Source organism: Lingula anatina, chromosome 1 (assembly GCF_051362555.1).
Source record: "Lingula anatina isolate TDL-2025a chromosome 1, LinAna3.0, whole genome shotgun sequence".
Taxonomy (NCBI): Eukaryota; Metazoa; Brachiopoda; class Lingulata; order Lingulida; family Lingulidae; genus Lingula; species Lingula anatina.
Window position 1 is genome coordinate 24317035 of NC_141767.1, and position 25876 is coordinate 24342910.

Here is a 25876-nt window from a genome sequence, read left to right on the forward strand (position 1 = left end):
ATCCAGGAAGGTCTTTTTTGAAGTGTACGAGTAAATCGATAAAGGAGAAAATGGCATCAAGGAGTGAAAGAGACAAGCAGAAAGCTCTCCAAGAGAGACATCAAGCGATTTTGTCTGGCCTGTTGAAAGATGACGACAACAAGTATTGTGTAGACTGTGATGCTAAAGGTGAGCCGGTAAAATTAGGGGGTGTTTTCAAGTGTTGTCTGTTGACAGATTAGTTTTATTACTCGGTTCAGTCAGTGCCAGTAATGTTGTGAATCTTATCTTGCCCTTTTTGTCAAATAAAATTTTATCGGAGAAAGGCATGTCACATAATCAAAGTACAACCAAAATATCACTGTTTACATAAAGACAAAATTAAAAAAAAAAAAACTCTTCCTCAGGCTCTGTGTGTTGCTTTATGTCCAGTCATCATGAGGTTGACCTTAGGGTGCCTTATTTATAAATAAGTCTAAACTAATAATATATCTGCTATCTTCTTTCTTACTAGCCTGGTTAGTCTGCACATTTAGTTTACATGTACTTATTTTTATTCTTCATATTTCAGGACCACGATGGGCCTCTTGGAATATAGGTGTATTTCTCTGCATTCGCTGTGCTGGAATCCATAGGAATTTAGGTGTTCACATTTCAAAAGTGAAATCAGTTAATTTAGACACATGGACACCAGAGCAAATTGCTGTGAGTATATTAAAGTAAAATCCATGAAGATGTTTGGAGTTGTCTTTTGAGATAAAGAATTCAGTTATATTCGGTTATGTGTACAGGAAAATTAAGATGATAAAATGTATACTCTTAACAGGTATTACAATTCTGTAAGTACTTGGCCATCTTTGTATTTTTAGTCAAATTAGTTTTGATAATATATTAACCTCAGATGATGCAGGAGATGGGGAATAGCAGAGGACGAGCTGTCTATGAAGCATATCTGCCTGATAATTTCAGAAGACCACAGACCGACTCGTATCCTTGCCTTGTGCTTATTAGAGTTTTGTAGTAAAATATATTTAAAATATGCAGTGTACTATTATTCATAGCTGGTTGTAAGTTCATGTCTGCCAATTCCAGAATAAATGTTTCATTATTCTAAATTATTTTGTACTGTAAATAGAAGCTTTTGTCTTATTTGAAAACTTTGTAGAAGCATTAGTCTATTTTTTTCTGTTTACATTTTGATTTTGTACTACAGAACTTTGCTTTGAATTTCATTTACCTCAACTTTGAGACCATTGGAAATTCTGATAAGGCAAAAGTATGAACAGAAGAAATATATGGCTAAAGAATTTGTTCCCCCAGTTATTAAGATACCAGTAAGTTGTTGGGTGTATCATGCATGGACTTTTCAAAAAATGTTTAATGTTGTTCATATGTAAACGCATACTGGGGTAGTGCTAGCAGTTTTTTTCACGTAGCCAAATCACCACTTTTTTGTCAATTTCTTATCCAAATGGTTATAATTTGACCTTTTTGTTTAGCCAATTTAAGTCAGTTTTAGCATTCGGCTAAATTGGCAAGTGTTAGCGCTACCCCAGGCATATATTTGCTGCATGATCTTGCTGTGAATTATACATCATACTTTGAGTTGGAATGCCATATGTTATGTTGTATAGAAATGTTTTTTGTGAAGTACTATCCCATTGGCACATATTTTTTGTTTTATATATATGTGTTTATTGTTCCCTAACTCACTTTTACACAGTCCTTTAGAACATTTTATACGGGATAAGTATGAGAGGAAAAAATACATGGCCAAAGAATGGGTGCCCCCTCGGCCTGCATTTTCAGTTTCGGTAAGTGGTTTCTTTGAAAAGGCATATCTTTAAAACTAAGACTTCTTTAAAAAGGGCAGTGTGTTGTTTTTTAAAAAAATCACCAATTTTTCAGGTGCATGTGCATTTTTATTTTTTGTTTTTGATTTTATTTTGATTTTTGGCAGTGCTTTGTGTTTTCTTTTCTTTTTTTATTTGTTTAGAATATTGCTTTTCAATAGCTACCTGTTGTTCACTGTTCAATGGATTTTTCTGTATTGATTGTTTTTTCTTTTTATGGTTTAACATGTGTATTAAATTTTTATTCAAGGTTTCTTGAAATCTTTTTTACTATCCAATGTCTAAAACATGGATTCAGACTTTTGATACAATGTCAAACAAATTATCGAAAATATTTCCAAATTTTTTTGTGTTATTTTTTGATAAAGCTTCACAAGAAGAATCACAATTCAATATTGATTTTCATTACTAGGATGTTTCAGGATTTGCATTAAGAGTATAATTAAGGTTTAAAAGCTATCATTTTGGGAAGTTTTCTCAATTGTATTTTAAGTCATTCAATTAAGTGATTAATTCTATTTGTTTTCAGGCTGTTGAAGATGAGAACAAGAAGAAGAAAGAAAGGCCTAAACCTAAAGCAAATCCAGTGCAGTTAAATGCTGTAAGTATAAATGCATGCAAAATGTTTGTAATCTTTGTGGAATGATCATCTATTCATACTCTTAGAGTCAGTAAACTTGGTTGTTTTGCCCAAGAATATTTCATCACATTGAAATAAGCACTTTTTTATAGTTTCTCAAATATGTATTTCTCCATCTAAGAAGATATTGGGGTAAAATTAAGATGATCCCATGATACAAAATACTCTCCATTTATTTTTACTCTATCAAGTCAATTTTTATTTCAGACCGCAAGGCCAAATAGTAGTGCCAAACCTGCAGGTGCAGTGATGACAAATGGAGAGGTTTCTGCTGCCAAGCAAGAACCACCAAAGGCAAAACAAGCCTCTAATACTGATGACTTATTAGGTTTAGGTAGGGCATCTTCATCTAATGTAACTCATAGTTTACTTTATTGAAGTCTTTTTGCTTCGAATTTTTTCTTGGCATGATGTTAGAAAAGAAGAGATGATGGACATTTGAATTATTTGTGTGACCCTTTTTTTCCCCAGATACACCTTCAGCTCCAGCATCATCCTCGAGTTCTGATCTCTTTGGTGATTTCTTGGGCGGTCCTCCATCACAGTCCCAGCCAACACAGCAACAGCAGCCACAGACAGAAGCACAACAGAATAATGATTTATTTGGAGACAGTTTATTGAAAGACAATACAAATAATGTGGAAGAAAAATCCAAATCAACGAAAGAATCCATTTTAGCTTTGTATGGATCAGGTGCTCCACCCCCACAACAGCAGATGTTTGGGGTGCCAGGTCAGAGTTGATTCTTCTTGTTAAATGAAAAAAAAAATTATTTTAGTTTATCAGCTGTAGGAATCTGCATCCTGGAGGAACATTCTTTGTGCAGTTTTGTATTTTTTTTGGTATTGTTTTGTTTGAATAAATTATTTTATTAAAAGCTAAATTCATGTGCAAAAACTATCAAACAAACAAGTATTGTTCTAACACATTTTTTGAAAACATTTTAGGTGGTGTTTACCATAGTATGCCACAACAGCCACAGGGTTATAACTATGGTCCTGGCATGCAGATGAATATGCCAGGAGGTGGCATGATGCCAGGACAGATGCCAACACAGATGCCAGCACAAATGCAAATGCCAGGCATGCAGCAAAACATGATGGCAATGCAGCAGGTACGTATTGTATGTATGCAGGATATGCATACAAATAAGTTTTTATAATCAAGATGAAACTACATCATTGAGTGAAAAGTGGGATTAACAATTTTTTATTATTTTGCTTTAAATGTCCTGATTTTTGTTTTCAGCAGTTAGGATACTTGAAATATATGCAGGTAAGATCTAAGCTTACAGAAAGCACATGGGAAGCTTGTGTTGAATCTTTATGGTTTTTCTTTGATGGACCAGGGATTGTTATTTGTTGGTGAAAGTTTATCATGAAATGTAGTTTTGGTAAAAAATTTGTATTTGTAAAGAGGAATGCAGGATGGCTTGTGGAGGCTTAACACTTATTTTTCAAAAGACATGGAATGTTTTTTTTTTGCAATTCACAACATGGGCCTGGCATTTGCAATTTGCCTGCTTGCAGTAGTGTAGCATTTCCACAGGTTATCAGAGACATTTTTTATGATGAATTATAGTCTTAAGGTTAAAATGAATTCTTGGTTTTAAATTGGAATGCTTTCTTTTGTAAATGGGATATTTAGGACCAAGGGCACTAATTATATGTTCATTTTTGGGCCTGCATAGAATGTGGAAAAAAGTATGCACCATGGTGAATGTTTCAGGTTTAATTTACAGTGGATGCCCTCCTTGTTGAATTTTAACCCAGGAAATGATTTGTTAGCCAACTTTGTGAAATTATACTACAATGAAAGCATGAGTTTTTTTCATTGCCTTTGTCTAGAAGGTCCCACAGTGGATTCATATGTACATGTTTGTATGTAAATTACCCATTGTAAAAAAAGGTACCAGAACTTAATAAGTAAATCAAAGTTAATACATTTCACATTTGTTATTGTAGCAGTCAATGATGATGGGAGGCATGCAGGGTGGGATGCAAGGTGGAATGCAGCCCAATATGATGGCAGGTGGGAATATGATGATGGGACAAGGGCAAATGGGAGGTTACAATCCACAACAACAGCAGTATCATTTACAGCAGGTAGGCAGATTCAACACAGTAGTAAATGTGTATTGTCAATAATATTAGGATTTTACATATTACATGACTGATCTTAATTGGTAGAACATTAAGTAAATGCTAATGCCAATTTGCTTTGACTAAGCAAGTTGGAACATGGGTAAATTGTACCATGTTTGATGAAGTGAAAATCAGCATTTTTTACTCTTTAAATTGTCAGGGATGCCCCAGTTTGTACATCTTTACCAAGAATTGACCTGTCTTTTAACATTCTGGTTTGGTTTGATTGTTTAATAAATATAGTCTACAATATTTGGTCTTACTTTGAAGGTTCAGCAGCAACTAGCGAATATGAACATGGGTCAGCCAGTAGCAGGAGCAGGCTTTCCACAACAGGGCCAGGTCATGGCTGGAGGGGGTGGCTGGGGAAACCCGGGCTCAGGGACAACTTTGGCAAATAATCTTTGGCAATGATAAGTGATGGTTTTAGGTTTTGCATATTATCATTAAGTTATATAAATTAATACAGGACCGGGGAAATAATTGAATTGGCTGGGAATGTTCAGATGGACCACATTAGGATGTAAATGAAAGGACTACATCAGTGCTCAAATGTGTTGCAAATACACCACCCATGGTAGAAATCATATCACTGATTCTAGAAATCTTCTGAAGTGTGTTCTCTTGGGATTAACATAAATTAATCCTCAGACATAGAATTTTAAATGCCCATGCTATTGTCTTTGTACAGTTTTTAAGTATCAGTAAGATCTTGACTAATAAATTGTGAACTTCCCCTTTTTTATTGCAACTGTAGAAATTCTTGTACCAAATGGACAAGACACCATTGATGTTGGTCAGGTTAAGTACATTATAGTTTTGCATTGTAATACATTGATAGCATTTAATGGTCATTGTCTCGGTGTGAGCAGTATTATGTTTTTATTTCTCATTGTGGTGACTTATTAGAAGTGCATAAAGTGCATCGATTTTGCCAAGTAATTTGTTATTATAGATAAAAGATCAAGTTTCTGCCACCTCCAATTCTTTAACTCTCCTGTGATGTCAAATGGGTGAATTTGGGGTACATAATTTGGCATAAGATGCCTGAGTGATTAGCATTAGTTGACATTTGCTGAACTAGGGTGTTATCCTGTTTCCAAAACTTATTTCCGTAGCTGGGCTTCGGGCTAACTAGGTAGTGCAACATAATGATACAAATGTAACACATCTTAATTATTTGTGGGAACTTGAAGAAGTGGTTTTCATTCACACATCTAATTTTTTTATCAGAACGGAAAGAACTTCATTCTTGGAAATGCTTTATAATTTGAGGTTTAGCAAGCGATAACTATACTTTGTCCGTGTTGCATTCCATCAGTTTTAAACATGAAATAAGTCAAAGAATTATCATGTATATAATGAATAGCAGAAAAACTGAAATGTCCATTTCTTTATTCTGTAACAGTAGTTTGTTGTAAAATGAATTTTATTAATAGCGATTTGTATATCATAGGTACTGTACATTGTTATATGTAAAATAAAATCCTTCCAATACTAGTTTTGGTTATCTTGGACTAATAAAAGTCAGATCCCACCTTCATAATTTTATTTTATAGATAAAATACTATCATCCAAAAAATATAAATAAATAAATAAATAAATAATAATAATAAAAATAAAATAAAAGCACTTTGCAGCAAAATTTTAAAGTGAAAAATACAGGTCCAAGTTAAAAATTAAGAATATATCCAAGTAATATCTTGGAAAAGTAAATTTGATATTTCAATTTTTTTTATAATTAAGTTACTGCTGATAACCAAAGGAAAAAGACATCTGAATCCCATTAAAGCAACACCACGTCTTGATATTATCGACATGATTTCATTCTCCTAACAAATGATTTCATATTTTAATAACTTTTTAAAAAAAGTATTTCAGATAATATATGCTTTTTGAAAAATTTGCAGCGTTTGACAAAAATATCAAAGGCCTTCAAAGTTTGTGTCTTTTGATAGAAAAACAGGCCCCATCTCTCCCTTGTCTTATTAGAGTTCCAAAAAGTGTACATTATAAAGCACCAGTTTGATGTTTTTTGACATGATATGAGGTGTGCAAGTTGTGTGATACATGTTTTTGAAAGTAAGGCCTTCAACTTCTGGAGCCATGCACTGGTTATACAATTTTTACCCCTTGTAGGTTGTTTTGTAAATTGATTAATTCTTTTTCTTGTCTAATCTGCTCAGCCTTGAATGCTACCTTGTTGGCCTTCTTTTCTGCCCTTCTTTCCTACAAAAGAAAAAAGGATTCTGTTTTAAGCAGCATTTGACATTACTATTAACAACAGACAAAAACAGCAGTTAGACTTATACTCCTGTATCATACAGGCGGCTGTTTCAACAACTCAACATGCACAGATGGTAGTGGACCTTTTAAAAAATCTAGAAAATGCCAAGTGCCAAGGGCATGCAGATCTATATAGGAGGTTGGAGGCAGATATTCGATATGGGGGGAAGGGCAAAAAGGATAATTTTTAAAAAAATTAAAGCTTCTGAAATGCTGTTCATTAGGTTTCAGTGCCTCCCCCCCCCCCCCCCCCCCAATTTGGTGAAATGGTGGGCACTCTGGTTCTTCCTGTGACACGTATGGATTACAAGCTCTCATGTATAAATAATTTTCCATCAAATGATTTGCCACTACGGCTTCATCTTACTTTTCTTTGCTCTTTGACTGCCTTCTTCCTGGCTCTCTTTTCATCTGTGCTTTCATCTTTAGGCCTGTATGTACATGCGACATCTCCTTTATTTGCATGATCCATCTCTTTTTCTAATTGTTTTTTAGTCAAACCTTTTTGAGGTAAGATGCCTAGAGGAATACCAGTCTTCTTTGAAAATTTAATGTCTTTTTCCTAGAAAACAAAATAAAAGGATTTTGTAAAAAAGAAAATTCTATCATTGTTTAATGGGTTGCTTAATTATTGATTTCACACTAGTAATAAAACTTCTCCAGATAAAAAAATCAATATAACCGATTGTAAAATGACAACACTTACCTTTTTTGTAGGTTCTTCTATGGTTTTTGGATGGTTGTATAATGTAGAATATGTGGCTATAAAAGAAATAAAAATCCAATTACTAAAGAAATAACTGTTAAACCTTCTTTACTCTTCTTTTTCTCTTGACAAATGCTTGAAATAAGAAATTGGGAATTCTCAAATACTTTTATATTGCAAGGGTGAAAGTTGTGAAAATTGAAAATCCATTTAGACCACATGAAAAAACAATCAAAATGAAGACTGCAAATCCTGTAATTGGGCATAATCCTGAAAACTTTCAACCATGACATTGCCAACCTGACCCGTGGACCAATGACTCAAGCACACTAAATAAGCCATTACTTGCATATATACCACAAGGCAAAATATAACTGTGTTCTTACATAAAATTGTCTCACAGTCCCATTTTTCATCTGGCTTCTCCATAACCATTTTAACTAAATCATCGTCACCATCATCTTCTTCTGAGTCTGTATCAATCTCAACATTATCCTTCCCCTTTTCGATAACATCTTTTAATTTTCTAGAAAGAAAGTTATTCAGAAAAAAAGGTTAACTTTACATACAGATGTCCTAAACATTTTTTTAATTGTCTTACCCAGAAACATGCGTATTCAAAATACTGAAATAAACAACGAATAAAAATAAGATGAACATGCGATAATCAAATCAATAACACTCATACTGGGTGCATCACTCACACTTGTGCCTGTTGCTTTTCAAATTCGTCCAATATATCATTCAGGACTTCACTTCCCTGTTGCAACCTGCCCTCAATATCTTCATTGTCCAATGCCCCTATTTCATCATCACCATATGCTGTGTACAACTGAAACAAAGAAAAAATGCATATTAACAGATGATACACATTCAACCCACTGACGGACTACTGCTTAAAAAATTGGTATAAAAAGCAATAATTTAGGTGAAGAATCAAAGTTATCTTTATTGGTAAAAGATCAACAACACATCCTAGCTCTTCACACATCTCAAGTCTCAAGTAGCCAATTTCATATGAAACAAAAGTCAAATTGTGTGTGCCATCAGAAACAAGCAGCTTTCAAATTTATGATTATTTTTCTGCCTTGTCTGTTCTCATACTCATATTCAACTGCAAACACTCCGTGACAGGTGTTCAGTGGACAAGCTAGTCACACAGTCTGTCCAGAGCCAAATATTGTATAAATCAGCCAAAATTCCCGAACTGTTTAGATTAGATAGAGGATAAAAACTAAGTAATTTGGCCATCTATTTTGCATCTGATTGGTTAGTCAACACTGACTGTAATCACCTTGCACACTGGTTGATAATGCTACTAATTGGTCCCTTGTGACAAAAATCTTGCCTACACATATACCTTAAGACTGCTCTAAGAGTCATATGCTAAAATCATAAACTTGCGGGTAAAGAAACCCAAATAATCTACACTTCTAATGAAACAGGACAATATCTTTAATACCTGCTCAAATCTATCATCCAGCAAAGTCAGTCCTTCATTCCTCCTTATAACTGATGATGTCATAGAGTAATTTGTGAAATGAGATTTGGTTTCAAAATTTTCTAAACTTCCAACATCTGACAACTGCTCATCTGAGCCTATGTCACTACCAGAATATTCTTCTTCATCATCATCATCACCTTTCCAATATCTGTAACGAAGTGAAATGTGAATAGCTTTAACTTTTGTCTTCCATGCTTCAATCAGTATATAACATATCAACAGCTGAAAAATAAGGAAAGAGTAAAAACTTGACAGATCTTTAAATTTGTATTGGTTATTTTCAAAATCAATTTGAAAGCACTTTCTTTCTTAAGCCTAAAAGAATGTTTGACATTAATTGGAAATTAAGACTGTGCAGAAAAATTTACCATTACTTTCACTTCTTTGGTCTAAGTCATGGAAACCAAACCTACTGACAAAGGTTGTGATGAAAAAAAAAAAAAAGGAGCAAAACCCACTCACATGTCATCACTATCTGTTGCAGTATTGGCCTGTGTTACAAAGTCATCTTCAAGTATGTTGTCTGGGTTGTCAAAATCATAATCATCATCCAATGCTGCCAATATATCTGGATCCAAGTCTGGTCTGGGACCTGTGTTAATTTAGAAAAACTTTCAAATAAGTCAAATGCTTATTGTTTAATTTTTCCCAATCCAAAACTGATCATCTGCAGCTCTATCTTATTTCAAGGAAAGGGCTCCCCCCCCCCCCCCCCCAACTTTGGTCTCACTTCTGTACTTTGAAGAGTGTATAAAAATTATAGGTGGATAAATCACATTTGCAATTGTTTCAAAAGACCAATGGAGATATTCATGTAAAGCAAACCAACTGGTTATTTCATACCTATCACAGTTTCAGCTTTATTCAACATTCCAGTATCAGTTTCAACTTCAGAAGCAAACACAGATGAAGGAAGCTGGATTTTAACCTGTAAATGAAGTCAAGTTAAAGCAATAATAACTCTTCGTTTCGGCCAAAAAATGAATTTTCCTGGAGTAAACAACAATTTTCCCATACTTACCAATGGTTAATGAATCCATTTTTACATTCAAAGTCAGTCCCTGGTTTTTTTCTAAAAAGTTTGGTTTTTTGTTAAAATCTCTTAAGAGATTTTAACAGAGTATAGACATCAATGGAGGTCACGTGGTCTAAAGACAAGTTCAAATATCAGAATAAAAGCTATAACTGCTGTTTTCTTGGTAAAACAGAATATATTATATTTCTATGAGTTATTCACAAGGTTTTTATTGTGAAATAAAGGTCTCATACGAAGAGTTATTATCCCTTTAAGTAGCACAATCAACATTTTATCACATAACCGCCATGATTGTATAAAAGAAGGGTCAAAGCCATGAAAATATTATTCAAGTATTAGTCAATAATTTTTAGTGACTCTGACGTCATATCTTGAACTCAATTGTATTTTACAATATACCTTTCTGTCATTTTCTTCGCCCTCATTAGCTTCTGTGCCATGGTAGTTTTGTTCAAAATCATCATCCATGCTGAGGTAAGGATTATATGGGCCCACAGCCTCCAATTCATATGCTTCATTTGCTTCCTTGAGATGTTGCATGTAATCATACCCATCATCAAAGAAAATTCCATATTTTTGTTGTTCCTCTTGTTTGTGCTGTGGAATAATATAAAAAAATTGGAAGTCTTTAATAACTCAAAATTCTCATATAGCTCAATATCTAAGATTATTAAAATTAAATGCTGATATCTTCATTATCATTGAGAAAACTTAAAAAAAAACTTCAACAAAGAATGAAAATTGATATACAGTAGATGTCACAACATCAACATAACAATGTTTGGATAGAATCAAAACAAATCACATCAAGTCACGTTGCTACTTAAACTATTGATCTTTACATCAACTATCAATATTTATCATAATTTATCTACCTTTTCATTAGCAGGCATCAACACCCTTTCTGGAGCATCTTCATCAGCTTGTAGGGGATCTTTTTGACTTCTGTGAACCAGATGAAAGGTCACAGCATTCTTCTTATCAATAAAAGGCTTTTTCTTCTTACCAGGCTAAAAAACAAGTAGAAGGTTTGATTCTACTTACGTAGTATTTGTGTGATAATTTGTTTACACTGTGTAAATAAATCAAGCCAAAACCCCTTTCTTCTATCTAAAATTCTGCATAAAATAACTTCAGTGAGACCAAAGAAATGACAAAACACATGTTTTCTTCAGATTGAATGTTCCCTGTGTTCACATGTGTCCAGTGTTGTTTTCTATAATGTATTTCACTGTGTTGAGCTGTATTGCACATTTTACTTTTTAGAATTTAGGTATCCAAAAAGCCATTATAGATTAATTGGAAAAATGTATAATTTCCTTTTTTTGTATGGCAGCAGGAAACCTGTATAATTTAGAGATGACAGAAATGGCCATTTACAATCTTGTTACCATGCATGTCCAAGTGTCACTCAACTATTGCTACTATACAAGTACTGGTACAAATGTACCCAGTACTGTACTACTACGTAGTACTAGTACACGACTCACGAGTAGTAATTTGATGAAGACTTTGAGATGTAGTGAAAATCTGATCTCAGATGTATCGTACTTTTAACATGAAGTCGTTGTCTGAAAAACAGTGGGATATCAGTAATAAAAAAATGAAACAAACAACTTACCATTATGTTCTCACTTTACACGTGCTAAATTTCTTTGGAACAGCAACAATCCTAACTTTGACCTTCACCTTCTAATAAACTCGTCATTTATTTACCGTTTACGTTAAGCAATTAACTTAGTGCATGCATTGTTTATATTGTTAATTATTTCATATTAAAAACAGCACAGTTTAGTTTAAATCTAAATAGTCGCATAACTTGATACAGAATAAAAAGCATTTTAAAATTGGTGTATCTATATATACGCAACTAAACTCACATAAGCTATAACTTAACTCTGTAGGATCTTTGCCACGGTTTGTCTGTCCCTAAGTGGTAAGCCAATGAGTTGAATTAACACTATGGACGGGGACCCTAACAGTCCTTTGATAACTCCAAAAGTTCAAATAACAAGAGACGACGGGAAGAACGTAAACAACACATTATGGAACAGGTAAAAATTGGTTTTTATAACAATATTCTTTACCTAGAAATGGGTTAAGTAATCGTTTGACAATGTTAGTGATGTTACAGAAAGTTACTGTAATATACAAATTACATACAAAATTACAAGCATTTACTGGTATGCTAGCTGTTACTTGTTAGTATAAAACTGATGACATCTCACAAGTCAACTTATGACTCACGACATCTCGCCCAAGAAACTCGTTGAACCAGGCCACCATATTTTTTCTATTCAAACTATAAACTTTTTTTTACTACTTTACACAATACACTTATGTACTATAAATCAAAACAGATGAATGCACAGTAGCCAAGGGAAGAAAGGTAAGTTGGAATCAATTAAGAAGGGATAAAATGCACATAAAGTGGTAAATTCTTTGGGCAAGGACATTTACTTTAAAAAAAGGGGTTGATGATTAGAAAAAAATGAATTAAAGGGATAATAACTCTTCATATGAGATCTACCAGTATATTTCACAATAAAAACATTGTAAACAACTCTTAGAATGATAGATACATAATATATTCTGTTTTACCACAAAAATGGCAGTTATAACTATTATTCTGATATCTGAGCTTGTCATTGGACCACATGACCTCTATAGATGGCTATACTCTGTAGTAACCTCTTAAGAGATTATTACAAAAAAAGCAAACTTTTTAGAAAAAAAAAAAAAACAGGGACCAACTTTGAATATAGAAATGGATTCATTAACCATTGGTAAGTATGGGAAAATTGTTGTTTACTTCAGGAAAATTCATTTGCTGGCCAAAAACGAACAGTTATTATCCCTTTAAGGGGCACAAAGTCCTCCTAAACAAAGAGCATACACTGTATGTCGTGAAGTCTCTCAGAGCATCATCCTTCTCAGATTGTCTTAAATATAAATTCTAGTTTGAAGTTATCATAATGGACCATATCAATTTTTTACCTTGACTGTAATGTGTGGTAATAATCAGCCCATTCATCAATATTAGTAAAATTGGAAAAAATTGGCTTGCACAGGCATAATTGTTTGTGACATATGGGTCCTGTATAGTAATGCAAAATTATAGTTAATGGATTTAGTGCAAATTATAATAATGCATTGCCATTTAATGACAGGGCATGCTAAACACCAGTGATATCAATATTTGGTTGATAACCCCTGCTTCTCTGGTTATCTCCTGAAATTATAAAAACACACAAAAAATGATTGCAAATATTGCAAATGACTATTATCATTTTAATCACTTTAGGTTGCAAAAACAGATGTTCCCTTTTGAGTTAATTTTTTTTGTATGTCTGTGTGGTGTGTGTGTGTGTGTCAAAAGGGGCTTCCTTTTTTATGAGAATATTTTAAGCTAAATATCAAATGTATTATCGAGAGAAGAACATACACTTTCTGTTAAGATTCCTACTGCCTGTGAATGAAATATTAATGCGTTTTATACCATAATGAAAAAATAATTAAGCTGAGATATGTTTGGTGGCATAAGGGTATATCACTATCAAATCAACATGGCATGATATATAGAAATGCTGGATTCATTTTATTTTTAAATAGATTGACAGGTGTATTGAGCTTGTTAAAGGATACCTTTCCCTGAAAAAGAAAGATTCAAAATAATTAGTTCTTTATCAAATTGTACTTATTTTCTTTTGGAGTTATGCAATAAATAAAGATTCAGAATATATGTAGTAGTTTGTGTTATATCCATCTTTCTTTCTTTTATGTTACAAATGATAATATTTAATGACCCTGGCTCTTGGCGAACTCATATTGATAACAGTATGAATTTTGCCTAAGGTAAGATCACGCAGTTTATGACAGAGAGAGATTTATTTGGATTTTCACAACCAAATATCTCTTTTCATTCCTGGTTAGTTTGCTGTAAAGTGTGAGAAATTTCATAATGACTCACTCTTTGTTGATTTCCAGGTATGCCATTTTAATAGTAAGAGAACTGCATTTCATCAAACTCATCGTTGTAGTCAAAAATATGATTATTCTTTGTTACTTTTTCAGACGGGAGAAGTACATATGGGTTTTAACCTTGTTCACAGGCTGTTCCGTGTTGTATACTGCCAGGACTGTGATGCCCCTATGTGTGGTTGCTATTTCAAAAGAACTCAAATGGGACAAAACACAATCAGTAGGTTTTTATGTACATGATTAACTTGTCAGGCTAGCTACATTTATTTCGTCTAAAATCCATATGCTTTACTTATCAGGTCAGTTGGAATGAAAAAAATGAAGGGCAGCTGTATTAACATGGCTTTATCTAGTACTGAACATGTTGGATAACCCAATAAAGGGGGAAGATTTGTAAGTTGATCATAATTTGACTCAAAATATGGATGTTCTAGAATATTTTAGAAAAAAGTGTGGAAGTATTGGTTGAACAACAAATCCAGTATAGCTGTTGAATCAGCTGACCATACAACCTTCATTTGAGTGAATTATCCGATTGAGGAAATTCATTAATTCATGAAGAATTATACAACCTGAAAAAGTCAGGCAAAACATCCTGTATTTTATTATTAAGGGATCTATTATGTGGTTAATGAGGAATAAACATTGCTGTGTAATGAGAGCCGATGACATTACAGCAGTAAACTGTTGTGTCGATTTCAAACAGATCTCCCTCACCTGAACAGCTATCAAGACCATTTTAAAGCCTATTTAATCACAATAATATATTCTACAATCTGGTGTCAGGAAATTTTCTTGAAAGGATTTTCAAAATTAATTTTCCTCACACTGTATCAGACTTGTACCATGAATAGGGCAACAGGTGGGCAGTAAGGGATAGAAGGCTTTCAAATATAAAATGATTGCATGGCAGCTGTAGGATGTCTGGGCATTTTGTTTTTGTCATTCATGCTTAAAATGTTTTCTGTTTTTAAAAATTTAAAAAGAATTTAAATTGTATATGTTGTTTACGTTCATATTTGACAGCTTACAATATTGTCTCCTTCCAGGGAATGGTGCTGTCCTGTTTCTTTTGGGGTTATACAATGACACAGGTACTTGGTGGTTACCTCAGTGACAGAATAGGGGGAGATATTGTTATCTCTTTTGCTGCATGTGGCTGGTCATTTATTACATTCATCACTCCTAAGTTAGCATATCTAAGTAGTGATAAAGCCACCACAGTCAATGTGATTGTACTGTCAAGAGTACTTCTTGGAGCATGCCAAGGTAAAGTATATTTCTTTATATTATAATTCATGATCCAGGCTCTTAAATGGCAGAAATAAAAGCAAGAGTGTAGATACAGTACCTCACTTTTGTTAAACTATCAAAAGGAAATTTACTGCTGAACAACTTCATTAATTTTTATTTATTTTTGAACATTGTAATATAGAGTTGTTATCCCTTTAACTACTTTTTAGGCCACAGGCTGTATTCGAGGTGCAGAGCTGAATACAAGCACTTTCAAGTCTGCACCTTAAATACAGTCTGTGGCCTTAAAAAGTAGTTAAAGGGATAACAACTCTTCATATGAGATCTAAATTTCACAATAAATACATTGTAAACAACTCATAGAAATACAATATATTCTATTTTATCACAAAAGCAGCCGTTATAGCAATTAATAAAAAAGCTGTGCTTGTTATCGGACCACATGACCTCCATAGATAGCTATACTCTGTAATAATCTCTTAAGAAATTATAATACAAAAAAAAAAAAAAAACTTCGGAAAAAAAAAACAGGAACTAACTTTGAATATAGAAATGGATTCATTAACCATTGATAGTTATGGGAAAATTGCCATTAACCTCAGGATAATTCATTTTGTGGCCAAAATGAACAGTTGTTATCTTTTTAATATTGCCATTAGCCTTGGAAAGGATTTGAATTCCATCATTTTTATCTTTGAAAAGTACCTGAATTCGATCACTTGTCAATTTGTCAAAAAATACTTCATAATTTAGTGTTTTTACTAGAATAAGGAATATTCACAGAAGGGGACATAATTTGATTCATATTTGGTTGTTTTCCATAATTTGTGTTTTATCATAAATTTGAAAAAATATGTTTATAATATAATAATATCCTTTTTGTATATACAATTTAAAATGACAGTAAATTGCCCTCATTTGTGTTAAAAAGGTCCTTGACAAGTATTTGAGTACAGCTGAAAAAAAAACTTGAATTTGTGCTTGAATTTGTACGTATGTTGCTGTACGAACCTTGCAATAGTTTTTATCAGCAATAATCATACAAGAAAATACCAGTATGACATTTTGTCTTCTGCTTGCTTAGACTTTTTCATGGAAGTACATAAGACTTTGAAAACTATTCAGGTTGCTTTCCACAGATATCATGTTTGGTTGCATGATTGCTTTGTAAGATAAGTAAATGGAGGCTCAGCTGTGTTGCCATTGGTAACTTTGCAGTAAATGATGTAAAGGAAATTGAAAATAACTATCTCAGTTACATAATGTATATAGATTAGAAATATAATTGCTTTCTTGTCTTTTTCATTCATTTTATTTTGTTATTTTCAGAAGGTAGTATCAGAGAATATTTTGCATTTTTTTTCTACAGGCATTCTTATTATATTTGAGTTAATTATTAGATTCATGACACAAAAATTTCAGGTTTCCACATGCCAAGTGTAACCAGCCTTTCAGCAGCACGGATTCCTGCTGAGGAAAGAAGTTTTCAGTATAGTTTCATTATAGCAGGGAAACATTTTGGGTGAGCAAGTGGGCCATATTAGCTCCCAGGAGGGTGGATGGGACCTTTTGCTGTTATTTGTTTTCCCTTTGTTTTTCATTTGATAAATGTAAACCTACAGCACTTGACATCCAACTGAGTGGAGGGTACTAGTAAGTGAAGTTGTGTCTGGTAGTTTGACTGTGTATAGAGTTAACCTGGACATGGTGATGAAGTGATGGCTCACACAATTCTTAAAATAACATTTACCGGTAGTTTAATTCTGCTGACAGTTCCCTTGTTCCCAGTTGGCCAACAAACTACTTGGATAATATTTTACCTTGTTCTAAAATGTGACTTCTGTTAACAAACGGCATACATGTACATATCTAGGCTACTTCTTCAAATAAATATATAATGATAGGTGCTGTTGAAACTTATCCGTGAAGCAGATTCTCTGACATCAACTACCATTTAGCTGAATTACTGCTTCCATTGAACTGTTTACTTTTTTTTCTTTGGACTGGTTAGCAAAAGAAAATACCAGGGTTGTTCATGCAGTATTAGATTTGACAATTGAATCAATGGATTGGACTCTGAAGATATTTTCACTTTTCTATGCAAATGAGATGAGTATTTATGGCCTCTGGAGGAGATAAGTAACCCCCGAAATGACAAGTTGTTTTTAAAAAGTCCAATCTTATAATCAAGTTGTCAGTCTGTACAAATAAGCACCTGCATAGCTTTTGTACAATGTTTTGTATGGTGGATGATGGGGCATTGTTAAATGCTATTTAGTTGCATTTACAGTATAAGCATCTGTTGCTTTTATATAAGTTTTCCTATCTTTCTCTTTATAACTGAGCACAAATTGACCATGCTTGTGTTTTTAGGGCAAAGGTATTTTTGAGATATGATTCAATTTGGAGTGATTTGCAAAATAAAACTGAGATGCATTAGGGGCATACCAATGAATATTGATGCTTTGTTTCTTTTCTATCTGTTTCAGTGTCGTATCTCTCTTTTTATCATATAATTCAGGTGATTCCCGTTAAAAAAATTTCACTTGAATTCAGGTGTGAAGATATATTTATTTTATGCACATTTCTGTCAATCATTTGGTTTTGGGATTATGCTTATTGTTCTTTTTTTTCTTTTTCTCTAGGGTTCCACTATCCAAGTGTAACTAGCATAGTTTCCAAAAAGATTTCTCAAAAAAATAGATCTTTAACTTACGCCTTTGTTGCTGCTGGGTCACATTGTGGGTAAGAAAAAAATTGTGTGTATTCATCATAAGTGACTTGATGTCATTTCAAACAATTTCAGGATATGTTTTATCTTTTTTTATGGGTGTGGGGTTGTTTGGGGGGCATAACTGGAGGGAAAGATGATTGGTTGCGATGAATATCTCACATGCATCATGTCTAAGTTCTAAAATATTTAGATACTTGGATAAAAGTACCTTACAATTTGTATTGATGAGACTTAATTTCACCAGAGTGAAATCTGGTTTTAAGACTCGTGTTAATTTTTATGAAATGCAAAAATGTTTTTAACAAAAGCTTTTTAGAAACTATAGATTTGATAATGAACATATTGGTAAAGAATTATGTGTGCTTTTTTATAATTTAATTTCTAATATCCATCAACAACTGTTAAGTGCCCAAATTGGGCAAATGTTAATTTTTGAGACTAACAGCAACACCATATCATTAAAATATGAGAAGCAGTTATTCATAACCTTGTATGATGCAGGTGCAGAAAAAACAGTAGTTCAGTCCATGGTACTATATATTTAGTTCCATGTCTGTTTGTAAATGTATAAATTTTCTCCCTATTTTAGCACCCTGCTATGTGGAAGTATAGGCTCATTATTATTGGAATATTATGGATGGGAGAGTACATTTTATGTGATAGGTAAGTGTTTAATTTACAAAATGATTACAGAATTCACTTGACTGATACATTTTCATGACTTGCATATATTTTTGCTATTTAAGTCAGCATCAGGTTGTAAAAAATGTTTTACCTCATGTTGCAGTTGTTGTATAATACTTTTGTTAAGGATTCTGTAAGTGCGCAGAAATGGTTAACACAAGCTTTGTTTGCATGCATATTTTATTCTGTTCTTATTCATTTATTTATCCCTTTTCAGGAGTTGGAGGCTTCCTATGGATGCTATTTCTTCGATATTATCTTCTGGGTGGCAATAAACCCAAAAATCAAGTAGTTTCTTTAAAAAACAATATGGTACCAGATTCTTTTGTGCCTCAAAAGGAACATATACCAGTACCATGGATGTCACTGCTCTCAAGAGTTCCATTTTGGTAAGTAGTTGTCAATGTAAAATTAAATATAAATCCAGTCAAGTCCATGTGATATTCTTATGTGTAACTCTTGGTGTGCATGTGAATGTTAATATTGGTTGTGTCTTACATAAGCCTGTAAAAGACCATTTGCTTAATAATATTACTGGCAATGTTTTGAGGAATGTAGGATGGTGTGTTAATTCATCAGTATTTATTAAAAGGTTTTTGATTAAATGAATGATAACTTAATTAGGAAGGAATTTATCATTAAATCCCCTAATTAATTTCAAAACATTTAAATTTAAATACCTGAAGAAAGATTTTATTTATATGGAATTATATAAGACAGATATGTTTGTTTTTGTTTTAGGGCTTTAGTCGTTGCTCATTTTTGTGAGAACTATGCATTCTTCATTTTGTTGTCATGGCTACCGTCATATTTTCATGAAAACTTTCCCCAAGCCAAGGTATGAATTACACACATTGTTTTAATGTATGTTTATTCATTGTTTATATATCTTATGTAATAATCATTTTAGGAGGTCATACCAGTATCTTATTCAAATATATTTTAGAACTTATTTTCCAAACTGTAAAAAAAATTATTTATGAAATAAATAACATAAGCAGTGAAATACCAGGGGATACATATATTTATGTATGTATATAATAAAATAATGAAATAGAATTATGACTTCATACATTAGGTACTTTTTTACCAAAAGGCTCATCAGAGGTATATCTACACACACATACACACACACACACACACACACACACACACACACTGACCCTTCAGTTAAACAGCTTTTGGGTAAAATATACTTATTTGACTGAAAATAATTTTATAATTTTACTAAATTTCTGTTTTTATTCAAGGGCTGGGTATTCAATGTCTTGCCATGGCTGCTAACCATTTTTTCTGCTGTATCTAGTGGTTGGATAGCAGACAATCTAATTTCAAAGGGTAAGCCCATGGTGCATGGGACATTTATGTTCTAGTAATTGTTAAGGATGAATATATTTGCATGAGCACAGCTATTGTGAGATATTTACGTCCAAACCCTGAGGGGAGCTCTTTATACTTTTAAATTGAACATTTCCAGCTTGCTTATAACTGTGGAGCACTAATGAGGTTACAATTAAAACAAAAAATTAAACAGTTTATAGTAGACATCAAAATATTAGTAAAGATTTCAAAACATTAATTTCTTGTTTTTTTCCAGGTTACACAGTAACAGCTGTTCGCAAAGTTATGCAGAGTTTGTGTTTTCTGGGTACAGCACTTTTCCTGTTTCTTCTGTCCTTCATGCACACATTCCACACTTCACTGTTCTGTGTGGCAGTGGGAGTCATGTGTTGTGGCTTTCATAACAGTGGTGTCCTAGTCAACGTACAGGATATAGCTCCACAATTTGCAGGATCTGTATTTGGTAAGTTGACCTTCTAGCGAGTGAAGAGTTTACTTTGTATTTTCACGTAGCAAAATTTTCAAAAATGGCTTTTATGTGAACTTCTTGAGAGACGTTAGTCATTTGCAGTCTAATTTAAACGCCTGCTCTCATGCAGTATTGGAATAAAAAAGTGGTCAGGTGCTGTTCTAGTAAATTATGTGTCTTAGATAGGTGAAGTACAACCTGAGAATACCAAAATTGGAGAAGTGACCAACTGCCAAAAATTAATTGTTCTGATTTTATGTTGATGTGATTTTTGTTCCCATGGATCTCTTATTAATTGACACAGTGCAAAAAATTACTGCTTCTCTTTCCAGGATTAATGAATATGGCAGGTGCAATTCCAGGTAAACAGTGAAGATCAGTTTAAAAATATCTTTATTTAAAAATGATATGTGTGTGTGTGTGTATGTGTGTAGAGAGAGAGAATTTTACAAAGATAGCAGATGGTTTTCACGATAGACAACTGCTATGATTGCATCACCCCTTATTTTTAGTTCATGCAGTAGCAGGTTTTCTTAAAACTGAGCATGTAATGAAGTGTTTTTTATCAGAGCATCTTTTTATTGTGAACAGTGACAAAATGCTGACCTGTAGAGTTGATTGCTTCATAAGTGATCATTTGTCTTTTTTCCTTCTTTTTCAGGTTTTATAGGTGTATATGTAGCTGGGCACATGTTGGAAGTGACCAAAAGTTGGACAGCAGTATTTAATCAAACTTCAATGGTATGCATATTTGGATGGGCTGTCTACGTCATCTTTGGAACAGGAAAAAAAATAATATGAAGGCAGGTCATCACCACATTGTCCATAAGTGCCATTTCACATAGGGTTTAAGCCAACAATGTCACAATCTGGGCATTTTATTGGTAGGAGGGAATATTCTACTTTATGCCATTACATGCACATGGGATAAGTTGCTTTAGGTTCTTGTTTGCTTGATTTCATGAAATTCAATTTATTTTTTAAGAACTGTTTTTGCTTCTGTCTTCTTCTATTAATTTCATCATGTATTTTGTTTCGCAATCCATGAAATCCTGTTATACAGTGCATCAGAAGTAATATTTTTTATTTAATTTTTAATATGATTATGATCTCAGGTAAAAGAAATACCCCCCCCCCCCTCCTCACTGAAAGAAGTTTGTTACATGTCATTGAAAGAATTAATTTGGACCAAAGACCCTCATAAATGGAAGTTACAGATTTTATCATTATAATTGCATGAATATATATATATATATATATAGTAACATTTTCCTGTGTCTTTGTGTGTAACAACTGTAGTATTCCAAGCTAAATTTTTATCAATATAATAGATATGAACCTGTTAAACAGAAAACGCCCCATCTTTGGTTTAAAACCAGCATGTTTGTGTAATCAGGCACAGTTCATTCACAATTGTACTTGAGCAGTGATAAAAATGTATATACATATCCATTCTGCATGTAAGGGCTGTGATATATTGAAAGAGGGTCCCAAATCAAGAATTTGAAGACCAGATAAGGCAGCATTTATGCCAGATAGATGACTTCTGTAAGAAACATAGACAATTTAGTAGCGTTTTTTTTTTTTTTTTTTTTTTTTGTCTGGCCATATTCTGATCAACCATCTGCTTTTATTTATTAATTTTTTTGGGGTAATTGCTTGATAGGAAAGTATATTTATTACAGTATAGAAATTATGTTGTGTTAAACAGAGTTGATATTGGCATTATTTTCATGTTGTAAATATTTTCTTTATTTTGAGTGACGAATGGAGGGATGGACCTTTTGCAATTGCACAAATGTAACCTAGCCAATTATTTATTATGTTTCACATTAAGTTTATTTGTATATTTTTAAAGTTAAACTGTGAACATGGGGCATTTTAATCTCCCAACAGTCTAATTCATTATGGGGTAATTATATTCACTTATTGACATTAAACAAATTCATTTGTAGCAAGCATTTCCATTGGCCTTATTATATGCACATTCCAAAGTTAAGATTTATCTTTTTTTGGGAGGTTAAATATATTCATAGCTTTACATCAAGCACCATTCTTGAAAAGGGGCATTTATATGTATAGACTTAGAAGTTAGATGTTAATTATGCTATAATATTTTGTGACTAGACTTTTGTGATGCTTAGAATAAAAGTAGAATTTTGGTGATTTTGCCTCAAAATACATCCCTTTTGGATTTTGCACTACAGTGGTTTACATTATCAATAAATCTTGTGTAGTGCAGAATCGTCCATAATGATCTGCTTAATATGCCTTGCATAAAGATTAATTTGTTTTGTTTAGAGGAATAAAGTAAAAACAATTGTGGTTGTACATTATTTAAACATTTCAGTTAGGTGGTTTATATTTATATATATAATTTTTAATATATTTTGAAACGGCTGGTTTTGTGGTGCATTTCATTGAAAATTATATTAAGGTGTAAACTGCATAAAGTTACGAGGTGGTCGTTTTCTCAAATTTGTTCACAGATCCACCAGATGTCAAAACCAGAGTTTTAGTTCAATTTCTATATGTGTAACCTGTATTGGCTATTTTATGAAAAAATACTTGCAGTTTCACTGATTATAAATGTTTTCAATGATTGCTCTGTAAAAATGCTGGCCATTGTTTCTTATAGAAACTATGTAAAAATAAATATATTAAATAAAGATATGGTTTTTATTTTCATGAAAGAAATGGAACTAAAAATGAATCATTCAGTTTCACGTTAAGTCCAATTGCCAGTCATTCAATACCTTTTCACCACATCTCAGTTTTTGTTCTTTCACAAAAAATGTAACATGTCATAAGTCCTGATATGGACAAGCCTTAACCTGGCTTCATATCTCTCTACATTAATATATTACTGATGCCATTTATGACTACCTCTAAAGTATGTTCTCCCACTTGAAGAAAAACTCCATGATCACTTAATTTTACTACCTCCGGACATAGGGCTGAACTGAGAGATTAACCCGTGCATACCTGGAGATCATTAGCAAACACTATTTTGGAGTGAGCAGATGTGTAAAAAGTTTTTCTCTCTGAATTATCAAGCAGTCATAGAAAACAACTTTAGACAGATAAGCAGCCCAAAAAAATCGAAAACAACTCTGTGCTATGCAGGCAATTGGGAGGAGGAGATAATTATTGAGCACTCAGCATTCAAAGCTATTCTGTCACATTGACTGTCCAGTTATCAGTCACTACCCTTGTCAGTCCAGCCCCATAATAATCTATCACATAGTGGGAGCCATCTGATGGGCCCACCACCTGGGCAGCTATAAGGATGATGTCTATTAACTGTCCTATAAACATGAAGCCCAATGTGCAGAACTTGAGTAAACCTGGAAAGCCAAGAGAATCTTTGCTTTTAGTGATTTGTTAACCAAATATTGAACAGGAAATGGATATTGACGAAAGATGGGATACACATTTTGAGATTTAGTGAATATTTCAGTGCGTAAAGGAAGTGTCATAACAGCCTCCATACTTTTGTTAAATTACAACAGGCTGCAATCATATATTGTTTGCAGTATACTGCATGCATGATACTAGTGGTGCCTCCATAACTAAATGTTCAACTTCTCAAAAATACAAATTTACCTATGGCTGGATATCCAAGATAGAATCTATCAATCCCAAACATCCCAAGAAATATTGATAGAAGCAAAGAGACTTCAAAGGAATATCCGTTCCTATAAAAATCCAAAGCAAAAAGCATTACATCATTCTTTTTTAATGAAGAACACCGATTTGAACTTAAATTCCATTATAAATATTATTTAATTAGTATTTTGAAAATCTTGAAAGGTCAATGACAAAAAAGAAAATTAATCACAAAAATAATAATATCAAATGAAAAATTAAAATTAATAACAAAGACTGCCCTTCCAACTAGAAGAGCACACATACTTACGTCCACTTACAAGGCACCTTCATTTTGAAGCCCACAGTAGAACCATTGTGTCTCATCACAGCATTGCTTGTACATGTCTCATCTATACAACCTTCACATTCAATATCTGGTGCTGGCATGCAACTGACTAGAATATAAAATGTAGAACAATTTAGCAATAACAATAACTTCTGAGCCATTGGACTAGTGAAACTGAACAAATATAAATATTCTGGACCCATGAACCATTTTACCATTATATCAAATAAAGCAATACTTCACTACTCTTACCATCTATTAACTGGTTTTCTTTGGTACAGCCTCTTGCTTGTTGGGTGTCTGGATCTATCTCAGGCTCTTTGCATTTATATCTGTGTTTCATCAAAGAAAAATGTACTATTTTTATGTATTGAAATATGAATGTATTGATATCATATGTATAAATGCCAGACTCCTAGTACTAATAAAGCTAACATGTATTAATGAATTGCACATTTGCCTCTGACCCATAAAGGAAGATTAAATAATCTCTCTCGTGTATGTTTTGACTTATATCAGTCATTTTTTGTGACTTTTTTCTTTCTAAAACTTTACCATACACTCATATACACTTTATACACTTATTAGCACAAGGATCAGACTAACAGGAGGATGTTTCCCCAAGACTTGTGTTCCAATAGCACAACGGTGCATATTTCATACATGCAGATAAGAGTGCTAGAGTGGGATTACGCAGACTATCAAGCCTCCTGTTAAATAATTACTCCAGGTATATCCTAGTTTGAGCCTCAGGTAAAACAAATTGTAAATTAATTTATTCTGGGTGTATTAGATTTATAATACATAAAGGATACTGTCCTTTCAGAAGATCTGAGCAGTGCTTTGTACATAAAGAACCAGGTAGTGCTAGAGTAACAAGCACATACCACCATAATACAGCCGAATGTGTATTCATAGTGTGAATGTGATAGTCAAGAGTACATCCTCTCTTCTGAGTTGTCTTAACTCCAAAGTGGGCACAAATTAAGCATAAATCAAGTACATCACATGGGTGCCTGCAAGATTTTAAATCGCAATTTATCGTCAGATCTACATTCTGAATAGAAACATCACAATCTGACGGTAGATCTAGCTCAAAACCAACTCCAATGCAGCGCAGCCTATTTTCAGAGGGTAAAAATCTTTCTTCCTCGAGCCCTAGACTTCGTCCGTCTTTTCCCTAGACCGTTGCACAGCAAAATTTTCTTCCTCCGCATACATAAAAAAAGCAAGATATCACACAACAAGAATAAACAACATCACTTCTGTTGTATTTGTGGACGTCAATCGTTATTCTGTTAAATGTGACTCCAACAATGCAACTACAA

At 33.1% G+C, this 25876-nt stretch overlaps 4 protein-coding genes across 5 annotated transcripts; 2 read left to right on the forward strand and 2 right to left on the reverse strand.

Annotated features, from left to right (window-relative positions):
- Nucleotide 1: 1 nt before the first annotated feature.
- On the forward strand, nucleotides 2-6116 carry LOC106181843 (stromal membrane-associated protein 1-like). Of its 2 annotated transcripts, XM_086999528.1 has the most exons (11): nucleotides 2-168; nucleotides 551-684; nucleotides 881-966; nucleotides 1703-1793; nucleotides 2362-2433; nucleotides 2680-2806; nucleotides 2944-3204; nucleotides 3420-3586; nucleotides 3721-3747; nucleotides 4437-4577; nucleotides 4887-6116. In XM_086999528.1, exons 1-11 carry the CDS (start codon nucleotides 51-53, stop codon nucleotides 5028-5030), a joined length of 1368 nt encoding a protein of 455 aa, XP_086855654.1. In that variant the 5' UTR covers nucleotides 2-50; the 3' UTR covers nucleotides 5031-6116. The 2 variants fall into 2 exon arrangements, with proteins under 2 accessions (XP_086855654.1, XP_086855653.1); XM_086999527.1 differs by lacking the exon at nucleotides 3721-3747.
- LOC106181854 (protein LTV1 homolog) lies at nucleotides 5995-11873 on the reverse strand. Its single transcript, XM_013566363.2, has 11 exons — nucleotides 11770-11873; nucleotides 11024-11158; nucleotides 10548-10745; nucleotides 9956-10040; nucleotides 9575-9704; nucleotides 9071-9260; nucleotides 8313-8440; nucleotides 7995-8134; nucleotides 7609-7664; nucleotides 7270-7464; nucleotides 5995-6845 (listed from the first exon to the last, which is right to left on the reverse strand). Exons 1-11 carry the CDS (start codon nucleotides 11770-11772, stop codon nucleotides 6732-6734), a joined length of 1374 nt encoding a protein of 457 aa, XP_013421817.2. The 5' UTR covers nucleotides 11773-11873; the 3' UTR covers nucleotides 5995-6731.
- Nucleotides 11874-12020: 147 nt separating this feature from the next.
- LOC106181851 (voltage-gated purine nucleotide uniporter SLC17A9) lies at nucleotides 12021-23280 on the forward strand. Its single transcript, XM_013566360.2, has 11 exons — nucleotides 12021-12202; nucleotides 14223-14349; nucleotides 15179-15398; nucleotides 18029-18128; nucleotides 18707-18780; nucleotides 19019-19190; nucleotides 19543-19639; nucleotides 20052-20139; nucleotides 20399-20605; nucleotides 20944-20973; nucleotides 21273-23280. Exons 1-11 carry the CDS (start codon nucleotides 12111-12113, stop codon nucleotides 21410-21412), a joined length of 1347 nt encoding a protein of 448 aa, XP_013421814.1. The 5' UTR covers nucleotides 12021-12110; the 3' UTR covers nucleotides 21413-23280.
- On the reverse strand, nucleotides 23272-25874 carry LOC106181852 (TM2 domain-containing protein biscotti). Its single transcript, XM_013566362.2, has 5 exons — nucleotides 25364-25874; nucleotides 24801-24880; nucleotides 24531-24657; nucleotides 24218-24309; nucleotides 23272-23958 (listed from the first exon to the last, which is right to left on the reverse strand). Exons 1-5 carry the CDS (start codon nucleotides 25462-25464, stop codon nucleotides 23783-23785), a joined length of 576 nt encoding a protein of 191 aa, XP_013421816.1. The 5' UTR covers nucleotides 25465-25874; the 3' UTR covers nucleotides 23272-23782.
- Nucleotides 25875-25876: the final 2 nt, after the last annotated feature.

Coding starts and splice junctions, on each gene's coding strand:
- LOC106181843 (XM_086999528.1), top strand. CDS start 51: ATGGCATCAAGGAGTGAAAGAGACAAGCAGAAAGCTCTCCAAGAGAGA. Junction 967..1,702: donor AGAAGACCACAGACCGACTC/GTATCCTTGCCT, acceptor ACTTTTACACAG/TCCTTTAGAACATTTTATAC. Junction 3,587..3,720: donor ACATGATGGCAATGCAGCAG/GTACGTATTGTA, acceptor TTTTGTTTTCAG/CAGTTAGGATACTTGAAATA.
- LOC106181854 (XM_013566363.2), bottom strand. Junction 8,441..9,070: donor TGGATGATAGATTTGAGCAG/GTATTAAAGATA, acceptor TCTTTGTTTCAG/TTGTACACAGCATATGGTGA. Junction 8,135..8,312: donor GAAAAGCAACAGGCACAAGT/GTGAGTGATGCA, acceptor CTTTCTTTCTAG/AAAATTAAAAGATGTTATCG.
- LOC106181851 (XM_013566360.2), top strand. CDS start 12,111: ATGGACGGGGACCCTAACAGTCCTTTGATAACTCCAAAAGTTCAAATA. Junction 18,129..18,706: donor GCTGCTGGGTCACATTGTGG/GTAAGAAAAAAA, acceptor TCCCTATTTTAG/CACCCTGCTATGTGGAAGTA. Junction 19,640..20,051: donor AAAACTTTCCCCAAGCCAAG/GTATGAATTACA, acceptor TTTTTATTCAAG/GGCTGGGTATTCAATGTCTT.
- LOC106181852 (XM_013566362.2), bottom strand. CDS start 25,464: ATGAATACACATTCGGCTGTATTATGGTGGTATGTGCTTGTTACTCTA. Junction 24,310..24,530: donor AAGGTGCCTTGTAAGTGGAC/GTAAGTATGTGT, acceptor GGATTTTTATAG/GAACGGATATTCCTTTGAAG. Junction 23,959..24,217: donor TCTTGGATATCCAGCCATAG/GTAAATTTGTAT, acceptor TTGGCTTTCCAG/GTTTACTCAAGTTCTGCACA.